Source organism: Amphichorda felina (genome assembly GCF_050947745.1).
Source record: "Amphichorda felina strain 45539 chromosome Unknown scaffold_6, whole genome shotgun sequence".
Taxonomy (NCBI): Eukaryota; Fungi; Ascomycota; class Sordariomycetes; order Hypocreales; family Bionectriaceae; genus Amphichorda; species Amphichorda felina.
In genome coordinates this window covers 2,929,338-2,942,106 of record NW_028145044.1, presented here as the reverse complement: position 1 = coordinate 2,942,106, position 12,769 = coordinate 2,929,338, and the positions used below count along the sequence as shown (strand labels likewise).

Sequence of the window (12,769 nt, the reverse complement as noted above, 5' to 3'; positions counted from 1 at the left end):
CTGTTGGGGATAAGTGCCGGTCTGCCGTGTCGACGCCGTCATGTTGTGGCAGAGGCGAAAGCTCGATAGCATGCTGGGATTGACCGAGCGTCTCGGTCTGGGCGATTGTTTGGCTCACGGTTGAGCAGGTCTATAGCCACCGTAGAGTAGAGGGTGCGTGGCCGCGAATGTGAAGATGGCACAGAGGGCTGTTGTATGGGGACCGTGCCCGGCTACAGATCTGGGCCTGGAGCGGTGAGGTGCATGTAATCCAACACTGGCATTGTCTCCCTGGGGTGTTGGCTGTGGCCTGCGTGCTCTCCCGATCTGACAGAAGTCATGCGCAACGATGCGCGCTCGCAGAGCCATCAGCAGGCAACTAACAGGCTGACGCCAGAAAGACCGTTTGTCTTTCCATTTTCCGCACAGCCCCGGTTCAATTCTGAGTCCAGAGGGAGCGTTTATTTCGAGACTGCTCAAATGTCAACAGTCAACAACCCACAACCTGCATCCGTTTCACGCACTGCTGCACGCTGAAGAGAACAAAATGCATCACGCGGACCTAAAATTACGAGGAGTATAAAAGAAAATGGCCAAAGACAAGAGGGTAGATCCATGGAGTAGGGAGGGAACATCGGGGCGTAACCACTTTGGGTGCTTTCCCCGCTCCACACACCTCTCCTTCCTACAGGTACTGTGATACACGCCTTCTATCTAAAACCTAGATAAGATGAGCATCTTCGATTAACTATTATTAAGCTTTCGATCATAAGTAGTCTAGATTCTCTCTTTATCCGTACTGTCTAGGTATATCTATCCAAGTAGCCAACGCTGATCCGACATCCAGGAACATGGATCTGACCGCACCAGTCAGCACCCGCTCAATTCCTGCCGGGCCTTCTTTGCCCTCACAACCGTAATATATTGTACCCCAACCGAATCCTCAAGTATAGCATTGTCCAATCTAGCGATGGCAGCCAGCGGCGGAGGTACGCGTCAACAAGCCCCTCGGTCCTTGCCACTGGTTACCGCACACCAAGGCGCAGTTTGAGGTGCAATCTCCAGGTCCACCATGGCATGCACATTAACAAGACGAAAGGTGGTGAAGGCTTCGACGGTACCAGGCGGACAAAATGGTGTTGGCTGGCCTTGCTGCGTCGTAGCGGCAGTCGCTGTAGGGTTGCTAAATCCCTCAACGAAGATGCACACATCCTTCATGCTGGTAACCAAAATTCCTAGGGCGCACAAAGGGACCATTGTTTTGTAGCTGTCGCCGAGTAGAATTGCTAGATCTCTGTAGCGTCCCTATGACACTTAACCAAGTTAAGCGGAAGCTTTTAGTAGGTAGCAAACTAACAAGATATTTCCTCGGCTAGAAGGTCCGTGATAATTCCCGGAAAGTTTTTGTTGAAGATTGCGGCAAGATTCTTAGTACTCGGCTCGTAATAACCAACCGTGGAGCTCTGACAAATCATACCAGGCCGGAATAAGCCTCACAGTACATGTAGCTATCAGTTCCAAGTTTCCAAAGGAGTAATTGGAAGTAAGCTACAAATTCAGGCTGAGGCATGACGATATTGTCGTCGGCCGGCCATAGATGTAAGATCTTTAAATCACTACGATAATTTCCGTTCTCAGCCGGGGGGGTGATAAAGTTACACAATAGAGGCTGAAGGTACTTTTGCGAGAGGTTCGTGTGTATTTTTTGCGTGTCGCAAGGACACAGTACCGTCTTTGAGTGGACAAAAATCCATCTTTACCCTCAATCTTATATTCACGACGTGGGGCATATATAATGCTGATAAAGCCCCGACCGGACTACCCCTAATAACATGTATTTTCTCCGGGGATCACATAGTAATGTATAGTATAGAAACGACTTCGAGGACAGGCTGGTGTAGACTGAGAACTAGCTAATAAAATGTGATTCCGAAGTTTCTCTCTTAAAATCCCACGGGAAGAAGATGTGTGTTTATGCTCAGAGTTCTTTGTTGTGAAGATAGCTGTGGTACCCGGCAATGTACCATAACTGTCTATTGCTATAATCTTCACAGAGGCAGCATGACCAGTGATCAATTCTCTGAGCTAATGACCAATGATAGTGATAAAAAGGTTACGGCCTGATAGGAAGGGGGCTTTGCAGGGTGTTTGGTAATAGAGTGCTGATGGTGGGAGTAGGCACACTGTTACCCTACATCGCAAAGAGCGGGTGGGTAGTTGTGGATTGATTTGTTTCAGATAGCACATGTTTCAAGATGTCCCTCGCACAGTGAGAAATTCTGGTGCCATCGTCTTGCATATTGGTCGTTGGTGATAGATATAACGATGACCCTAGCCATAACCCTCCGAAAGACGAGCCTTAGGCTCAAATTTGGTCTCTGATGGCTTTTTATGAGTTTTGCATGCTCTGTTCTCTTTGGCATTTACCTTAACAACGCGTCTGTGACTGAAAGTCTGGGTATTGTAGCTGTTCTGATATTTGTTATTTTCTTTGAATACGCAGTAGTAAATGTGTTAATGAGTTTCATGGGATTTGTGTGGGAAGAGGAAAATGACAGAAGTATCAACGAATGCTCGCAAACCCCAAACCCCAAACCCCAAACACCCCCCCCCCGGGAGGCCAGAGGAAGTAAAAGGCGACAGGGCCAAGACCGAGGTTACATGGCAACTATGGTGGATGAATCATGAATAGCAAAAGGCCTAGATTGTTGGGGGGTTGCCAATCACTAATCGCCGCCAAGATGGAACAACAATACAGAGAGCAGATCAGTGGAATAAGATCGGTCTGAAGACGAGAAAGACTTAGACGAGATGCTGGATCTAGTCTTTCAAAGACGACATTTGGCTATTCATTCTACATCGAGTATCTCACTAGTTAGAAAAGGGTTGCTACATAATGATTCTTCCTCCTGGGGTGGTTTACATTTGTGGCCACTGTGGAACCGTTATGTACTTTGAAGGAGAAATTCTAGATATCCTCATCTAACGAATCCTATGAAGCAGACCCATGATTTCCACGAATGCCCGTGTAATATTTGACGCAGACACTATTAAAGCCACACCGCAGCAACGAAAGACACATTCAGACTAACCTCCTAACCTAGTCAATAACCGTAATTGAAGTCACCAGGAATATACCCAAAGTGTGAGAGAAAGAATTGAACCTCTGGTAAATTAGCAAATGCTTAACGGAGCCCCAGTGATCAAACGTACCTGCCGAATGGCGAAAGACTGCTAGGGGGGACGTGAAGTAGTATAGCAGATGAAAGGCATCATTAAGCTCCTATGAAGCCAAATCCGCAATGATTTCATGGAGCAAAGGCTTGTTAGGACCTACTAGCCGTCGCTTCTCATTCCCGTCCATGAATGTGATAAATGTGGGTACAGCAAGGATATCGTATTTCTCTCTCGATGCGGGAACATTATCGATGTTGATGGAAGCAAAGACGACATTCGAGAAGTCATTGGAATACTTCTCGAATACAGGTTCCATCAGGCGACATGGCCCGCACCAAGCCGTCGTGAAGTCTGCAACGACCCTTGAGTTATTCGATTTCAATTCGTCTAACTCTTCGTCCGACTCAATGCGAACTACCGCGCCCTGAACCTGCGCGGCAAGAGGCGCCAGCAACAGGAGCGAGTGGAGGACGGTATTTGAAAGTGATACCATGGTGGTAGGGAACTGGGTATGTATAAAGTACGTTGGAGTGTTCTGATATTGAATTAAGGGGAACTGGTGGGGATAAACTGAAGAATGTGTATTGTCTGGTGGGCGTCAATAGTAGTATTTATGTTGCCAAAGACGGCCGCTAGAGTTCTATGGCCGTGAGTGTCTCCCCATAATACGTAATACCATGGGGTGAGATGCCTGTTTTCGGACGGATGGTTCAGGTGCCTTGTCTTACAGCAAAGAACTCCTGATCATGGCGTTGTGAAACATGGATATGCAAGACTCGGGGACTCGGAACTGTGAGATGGCCCCGTCTCGCCTGTATAAACTTGACTTTATAAGGCAGAGATAGAGCTTGGAGTACTTTTGCTAATCCAAGATGTTGCTAGCCTAGCGTCCCCCGGATTCCCGGATTATAGTGCACTATCTTCCCGGATTATAGTGCACTATCTCGACGGAAAACTTACACTAGGTAGTAATATATTGGCCCCGGTCTCCGTACGAGCAGACCCTCTTTATGTCTCGGCAGATGCTATACCGTATTGCATCCCCCCTAAGGCCGGAAGAACAGCTGTCGACCACCAGCTGAATATGAAACAACCCAGGCGGCGTAGAAGCCTACAGTTAGATGCGTCACAAAGTGCTCAAGAGTAACAGAGAGTTATTTCTTTTCTCATATGCAAGACACCTCATACGATCGCTAAGATCGGTTCTTGGTCAAATCCCTCCTCTGCCTTCTTTGGGGGAACCTTAAGGACCTCTGCCCCTGTATATGGCCCTGGTTGTGTAGTGCTCATACTCGTACCCTCTTCAGCTTTCCACCGGTACTCGCGCTCCACGCCTCTGAGCTGCATTGCTGTGTCGCACAGCCTCTCATCCCCACACCCGCAGGTTGCCCCTTCACGCAGCCAGCGGTAAGTGATGCTCCATCGATCCATTCTCGGCCTTACTGTTCCATCTGGTAACTGGTCTGTTTTCCGCTTCCGGATTCCGTGTGTCCAGTGAAGCCTTGCATCCCCACGCATCTGCATCATGCTTCGCGGTGGTAGATCAACATCGACGGTCCTCCTCACAACGGCAGTCGAATCGTCACTAGAGCATCCTTCCCTGAATTGCATCATTACTGGTGCGCCCAAAGATAAGGCGTATAACTGATCAAAGGCGCTGTGGGTATCAACGTGCGGCGGAATGCCAGCACCTGGCGGATAGTGCTGGAGGCAGACCTGGTCAGGCGGACGAGACTCGGTCGTGGGAAGCAGAGGCACGAGCCAGCTTGGGAAAGGCTTGTACGGGATGTCTCTGTCGATGGAAAATGTTTTGTAGCTGAATGTGTAACCCCAGTGCAGTGATCGCCTTCCGGTTCGTTCTGGCGGCCATTCGAGGTCGTGCTGGAAGATGCGGATGAGCTCAGCCTCGTGGGTAGTCGAGACGAAGTCTTTCTGCATCAAGATTCCCGAAGGGAATGTGGGGAGCTCGTTCATTGTGTCTCTTCAGCTACCGCCGGGTCTGACAATACGAGAACCCGAACTACTTGATGCTCTACGTGTCGTCACCCAGAGTTCGAGTTGGGCTTTGGAGGTGGGTCGACTTTTCGAGGATTTTTCTTAGCGTGAGACTTTGGCGCCCGCCACTGTCACTGTCACCTTGAAGATGGGTTTAACCTAATCATGGACCCTTGCGGCTGAGTGGGTGCTTGAGCAGCGCCGCTTTTAGCCCAAGTCTCAATTGATGCTCATCTTCTATATATGAATAAAAGAACCATTGGTCTGTATAAGCCCGATTGTTTAGCCCGTTTAGGTAATATATCGTAATCCTATAGTATATATTAAAGGCGAAAACGAGAGGAGAGAGGGTCATTGCTGACTTAGATTAGAGTTATAGCTGTGATTAGAAATACGCAGTCACAGGGTACCGAACACCGCCAGCCGCAGAAGTCGTCGCCTGTGCACCGCCCCCCTCGTCTCTCTTCTCGATTCGACTTTTCAAGGATCGCCCTTCCTTAAGATCGCAAGTTAACAGCGATATCCTCTGTTTGGTATTATCGGGCGCTATAACTGAAACATTCTGCCTCATTTCAGTGCACAATGTCAGCCAGTCGATCTGGATCCGAGCAAGCAGAGGCCGGTCCAAAGTCTGTGAGTGACTGTCCCTGGTGTTGAACACCGTCGAAATAGCACCAGCTAACATCATGGAGTGCGATCATTGCCGTAGGCGCAAAGTAAGAGGCTCATACCCCCAACATTCCTCCTGCGAAATGGCTGATGAGTGTTGGCATGTGGTTCAGATTCGCTGTGACAGGGAATCCCCATGTTCTGCTTGTGTAGCAGCTGGACTTGCTTGCATTACCAGTCTCAAAAGGCATCTCCACGAACCCAGATCCAGGATTCTCATTTCAGATCAATAGTATGTCTCACTACATGACAGCACAATTGGGCGCATCCAGCAGCTCTCCCTGAACCGACCACCATGCTGATTGTAGATCTGTACAGCGAAAAAAAGATGGACTCCATGGACACGCGACTTAGAAATATAGAAGCGTCTCTGGCAAAACTAGCAGACTCGAAGATTTCGCCCCAAGAATATGGGAGCTCGGCCACTGGAACCGACCGCCGTGTTTGCCCCCCCGAGTGGCTTGTAGAGCCAACCGAGAACGGTCAGCATCTCAGTGGTGAGCATTTCTTCAAGACACAGACAGTAGAAGCTGGCGACTTCCTTGAGCGTGCTGTGGCGCAGGGCCAAATCAGAGAACTAAACCCATCTATACACGCATCTATCATCAACCTGCGCGGCCTCATTGAAAGGGAGGGGCGGCGCCCCAGTGTCGAGTATGACACGCAGTCACCTTTACAAAAATCCATCGTGCGGGACGATTTGGGACAGCTGCTCATGCCACCCATCACATTGGTGATTCCCCTCCTGAACAAAGTCACAGGTATAGTTTCTACACATGGTTGCCGTGACCGATTGCTAACTACTTTGTGCCCAGATGCTGAGCCTAGCCTTTTCACCTACAACTTGATGCACGTAGGGATACATGATTTTATGCCAATATGTCAAGCGTTCTATGCGTCGCCTGGTACATCTTCGATTGCCGATTTAGCAGTAGTCAATGCCGGCCTCTACTACTTGTTCGTCGAACAGAAGTGCAACGAAAAGGCGACGCCTTACGAGTCTAGAGAGTACGACAAAGCTGCTTGTATTTGCCAGCGCAACCTGGAAATGGCCATAAGGAGCTGCCCTCTGTTCTTGTCCCCTGAGATCATCAATGTACAGGCTCTTATTTTTTCGGTGGGTGCGTCTGTGTTCTCTTGGACCTGTCCTGGCCTAATCATGAGGATACGTCTAGGTACTCTATGCGGTAGATTCCTGCTGGCCTTTGGTTGCATGGCGCCTTAACAACATGGCGGCAAGTCTTTGCCAACGCGGCCTGTATCATCGCTCAGATGACAGCATCGAAAATGGGCAGGTGGGTCGAGTGAAGGCACACTTGTTTTGGCAGGTCTACACTCTGGATAAATGTCTAAGCCTCAGACTCGGACGTGGCTCAGTCATACAGAACTGGGATGTGAATATTAATAACCCACCCATGTCTGGCCTCGGTTGCAGCAATCACCTCGAGCAAGTTTCTCTGCCTCGGATATGGGTCACAACCAGCTCTCTTCGTGCGCGCGTGCATGAACAAATGTAAGTCCTCATGCCATCTAGCTGTGAATGCATCAGCTGAATTCGATGCAGTTACAGTCGGGAAGCTTTACTGGCTTCGCCTGATGACCGCATGCAGAGAGCCAGGGCACTAGCAGACGAATGCCAGGTTTTGGAAAAAGACATCATGGAAGCACAGCACAAAGCCTTTACTTGTCTGGACTCATCTAGCTCTTCCAAACTTGTCAGAATATTCGTCATGAGTAGTTTGGTACAGTTCTACGCGCTGGTAACATTGGTGTATCGCATCATGCCTGCCGAGAAGGAATCATTCGGCTTCGTCGGCTCCTTTTCAGAAAATAGTGTGCGAGCTGCTCGGCAGTCTGTGGAACACCACTTGACTAGCGTGAATATGCTTGGATCCGGGCAATTCCTTCGAAAAGTCTATGTTCATTGGTGGGTCAATAATCTCACACGGAAACACCATGAGCTAATGTGTCCCTAGGACTTTGATGTTGACCCCTTTTGCACCAGTATTCATTCTTTTCTGCCATGTTCTTGAAACACTCGACATGTCTGACTTCGAAGTCCTCCAGAATTTCACTTCATCACTGCGACAACTGACCGGTGCCACGGAAGTTGCCGGGAGGATGTTTCTTCTATGTCAAGCCATGTGCGATGTGCTCCAGGCTTGCCTCGATGACGCCTGCCACAGTCAATGGGAATCAGGATTCAATGGCGCCTCTGAGATTTTAAGTCAGACAGGTCTTGACTATCTCGCACACAGCGTGGATGGCGCACAGCCATCAGACCCAGCAGACTTTTACTTCGGTACCATCTCTCTATTTCAATAAACAGCGCATCTAGTTTCTACGGAGACACTTAGATTTTACAGCTTGTGAATATTTTCATATCAATTCCCGCAAAGAGGAGTCTGAAACATAACCTCAGGTGTGGCAGCGGCCTGTGTATGCTGGATCGATGGCAATACAGGCCAGTTACAGGTATAGCACATTGCAAGTAAGCGATAACATATGACGACACAACGACAGAGCCTATGCAGTGGTTTGGATTTTCTTATCTCATTTTGGGGTCTTCTATCACGCATTTCACAATGCTAGCTAGCTAAGATCAAATTTGAATCCACTCTCGCCAGATAAAATCTTCAGGCGTACCACTTGTTAGGTTGCTGGTCAAAGTGTTTGATGTGCTCCTCTGTCAATGGACTCGGAATTTCGTCCATGGCCTGTCTAACTCGGTCGAGTAGGAAGTGCCGCGGATTACACTGTCCATGATCCACCGCTGGCTTCTCATGCGCCTGCCCAATATCATGAATTACCAGCTTGGTCAGCTTCGTGTATAACCCCTGCACGCTGTATCTTGTATGTTGAGCGTCGGGGAGTGGCCATAGGTCCGCCCTTGTGAGACAGAACGTTATTGATCCGAGGATCATCGACTCGCACCGGTGGTGTCCCATCCATGTGGCGTGTTGGCACCATCTAGGCCGCTCGTCTACGACGATGAGGTGTTCGGTCATGTCGCGAAAGATATCCAGCAGGGTCTGAATTGTGCGTGTCCGGATAGAACTAATACGCTCTTCCACCAGTTAGCATAAACTTTGAACCGAAGGGTTGTTTCTATGGGTAAGGTTTCCGTTTACCGATAATGTCTATAGGTGTCTGCAGGCCGAGTAATTGGCCTAGATCGGTGGACAGTGGCCCCTCCCATTCCATTACCATCCGATGGGCCATGTCCATGAATTGACCTTTATATCCCAGCTCCCACGAAATCCAAAGCATCTTAGGCATAAGGGCATTGGCATCTTTGACTATATCCTCGATCGATGTCATCCAAGCGTTAGCCCAAAGGCTCAACAGATGTGTCGAATCGTAGTAGTTTGTGCAGACGGTGAGATCGAATAGATTATCGATGGAGAGTATCTTTGGTACTTTCTGAAAGTTGGAGTGCGTGATATTCAGGAAGATCTCCATTGTAGAGGGTTTGTCATTAGGCAAGTCCAGCACCCAGTCCTCGTCGGCTGCTTTGTTTTCTTTGGACTCGTAGAAGCCACCGTAGAGCATTCGATCAAAGACAGGTGAGCAGCGCGCCAGTGAACGGGAGCAGGCATGGAAGGCGACATGATCATCGTTTTCATCCTGCCCGACGTGAAGCTTAATGTCGCCGCGGGGGTCGACGATGACGGCGGAGGAGGAGGAGGAGGAGGGCGTTATGGACATGGAAGAAGATCTAAGAAGAGAAATTCAGTCTGGCTGAGGATTGGGGAACCAGGGAATAGCCAGCCTCAATCCGATTGTCTTTTAAATCAAAAATACTCCAACTTACCAACAAATGCTATAATTATCCCCGGGTACTATGGACGCGGGAGCATGGAAATTGCATCAGGAAACACTCTCAGTACAACCTCAGCTAGCGCCAAGGGCCAAACCCCTTTTACGAGACGTACGGAGTACTCTGTCGTGGCCGCTACAGGACCTCGTATAGGCCTTGGCCTTGTGGCTTTGACAAACTTGGACCTGAGCGCATTTCCTAAAGTGGCCAAGCGTCTAGCCACTGGCGCTCAGGCTCAGCCTCGTTTCCCGACGACGTCGAGTGTACAAGTCAGGCCGGCCTCACAATCATTACTTAAATTAGAACTGCTGGTGGAATCATTTCTATCGGTAAGAAAGCTAGGATTATTTCGTATGTCTATGTCCCGCGCGGACTGGTGGTTGCCTACAATCTTTCTCTTGCGACCCAACGCAGCAAGGGCTGTCACTCTCACTCAACCATTCTGCCATACGAACCAATAGAAGCAAGGGCGCCTTGGCCGATGGGGACGTCGCCCATCCTGGCGGGTGCCACCGCGCAAGTCCATACCACACATGGTAATGACAGTCTCAACATGCCAGTAATCAACTCAGGGCTATGGTGGTTGAGGGGATACTAAGAGGTAGCGTCTCGTAATCACGGCTGTCAAAGAACATATGGACTGCGAAACAGCTCGGTGGTGGTTTTAGGAGTCATCAAAGCGATGGACAATTTCAAATGCTACTCCCGAGGACACCGCAAGAGCAATCGTCATGATCACCAGCCAAACGCTCCGCAAATTGTATGAGAAGCTCAATAACCCGAGTGTTTCTCATTGTATTCTCGGCGGCTTCGCTGCAGATATGATGCTTCCAAGTCTTGACGCTATTTGACGAAGAAAGTCACAAAGATATGGAATTCCATTTCAAGTTGAAGGGGCTTCGGGACACAGAACCCTGTTGGGGGGGTCCGCAAAAAGGCCAAGTTTCGCGCCCGGCTGTAGCTGGAAAGCTGAAAATTCTTCACCTTGTATCCGTACTGCAGCATGTGATGGGTGGAAGAATGACCTGCGGCATCTTGTGTCATTCACCAACAGCACAGTGGGTCAAGATGCGAAGGATTGGTTGGGCCACGAACCGGCTTCATAATCCGAGGGCAGTACCATCTGAATCAACATGGGCATCAAGTACACCCAGGCCAGCAAGATGACGACCATCTGTTCGAACGGGCTTTGAGTGTATCAGAACATGCCAGGCCTCCATTCCGTCCCGACCATCTTGCACACTGTCATTGTCTCCTACCAGCAGCTCAACTAGGATGAACGGACCCTCGCCACACAGCTTCCGTCCTGATGGAGGCTGGCGACCCAAAGGACAACGGCCCACGTGTTCTAAGACTAGCTGGCGCGCAGGACCTACTAGATCTCGATTTATGCAGTCTTAAAGTACTCCTCAGACGGTTCATTACGACATTCCAAATGGGGACAAGGGTCTCCAACCGGACCAGGATAGCGTCCTCAGAGGAACATATCAGCCCAGTCCAGGCACCCCTGAGCGAGGCACCAAAAGGAAAAGGGGAAGATGGGAAGCCATGAGCAAGATCAGGAGGATAAGAATTTGAAGATAGATCACTTTGGAGAATTTGGGCCCCTCACTGCATCTGAGGGGGCGAAGTGTAGCAAAGATTGAGGATTAACCCTTGCCAAACTGGTAGCTGTGCTATGACGAGGATGATGACCCCAAACCATCCACTTTGGATGATGTACCCCGTGTCAAAAACAAAAACGAAAAAGAAAAGAAGGTTCTGTTCAATCTAGGAGAACGAGGCATCAGCTTTGGGCTCGTAGTCCTACAATCTATAAAAAAGTAACAGTTTACAGGTGTACATGTTATCCCCTTTTAGGGGGCAATTACAACCCAAAGTCTCCGTCCATAGCAACTTGATCCGTGACCTAGATGTCCAACATGCTCCCTAAATCTCTCCAATCCCTTTCTCGTAGGGCCAAGGGGTCTAAATAGACATCTGCCCAATGACAAGAATGCTAATGAGAAGGCCAACAACCTTGAACTTTCCATCAGGTAACCCTCTGTACGCTGAACTGTCTGCATCCGACAAATCTCCATCGTCCTTGTCGTCATCTTTGTCTTCATCTTTGTCGCCATCTTTGTCGTCATCTTTGTCGCCATCTTTGTCTTTCTTCAACTCTTCTCCACCCACAACTCTGGCGCCAGAGCTGGCCAATGGTTTGCCGTCTCCAGTAGCTGTGGCGTCTTCCTCACCACGGCAGAAAACATCCTCCCACTTGGCTCCCTCATCATAGAGGCAACGCGACAGATCCTTCACCTTCTGGCCCTGTGCGAGGCAGTACAGGCCGCAGTCGTCGTAGTAGCTGTTGATATCGGCATCTTTGCAGCAGGACACCATGTAGGTTTTGCTGTCCTGATTGTACGGCATGGCGCAAACTGCGTCGCGAACGGGTGTGTCGTAAAGATTGCCACATTTTCCCGTAGGGGCTGGAGTATTCGAGGAGGTAAGGGTAGGCATCTTTGGAGCGAAATCGACTTCCGAATGGTGTGCTTTCTCGGCTGCTATCGTATGAGACAGATGGAGACGTTGACAGTTGGCAGTCTGGCAACACATTCATGACGCAGGAGTACTTATAGAAGTCTTCTATCAAAGTAGGAATAAGTTGCGAGATGTGTAGACACTAGTCTCCATCCACAGTGCGATATACATGTCTATAGAGTGGAACACTCTGTGCTTACCCGGGACGGCCTCCCGGCCGTTCGTTTACGGGGAGCTTCGTAAACGGGCCAAGGTTGGCAAGAGAATATTTCTAAAAATAAGTCAATTCCAGTGCGCAACTGGCCCAGAAAGTAGCATATCCAAGCCTAGTCAGTACGCCCGTATAAGGAACAGCCGAGGGACCGCACACAGGTGGATTGAGATTTGAGGCTTGGGTTTGGGTGGAAGCACCGTCGTTTGCAGGACGCGCTCCGCGGAGGCCGCTGGCCATACAGATATTTTGTTGGGCGGAGACAAGACCGGGGCTGAACGGGGCGTACGGGGCCTGACTCGGAGGGGGTGGGGATCCCTCGAGATGCCTGTACGACGTACACAAGCCGGGGCCCGTTGACTCTCCCAAGTGGGGCCCTGCAGCTCTCCGTCTCC

The 12,769-nt window shown here is 49.6% G+C and overlaps 1 protein-coding gene across 1 annotated transcript; it reads right to left on the bottom strand.

Annotated features, from left to right (window-relative positions):
- Positions 1–11,608: 11,608 nt before the first annotated feature.
- On the bottom strand, positions 11,609–12,052 carry ACO1O0_006770 (uncharacterized protein; the record flags this gene model as incomplete). The annotated part of the gene is given in 2 exon segments (XM_083196150.1): positions 11,609–12,032; positions 12,048–12,052. 2 exon segments carry the CDS (start codon positions 12,050–12,052, stop codon positions 11,609–11,611), a joined length of 429 nt encoding a protein of 142 aa, XP_083049166.1.
- Positions 12,053–12,769: the final 717 nt, after the last annotated feature.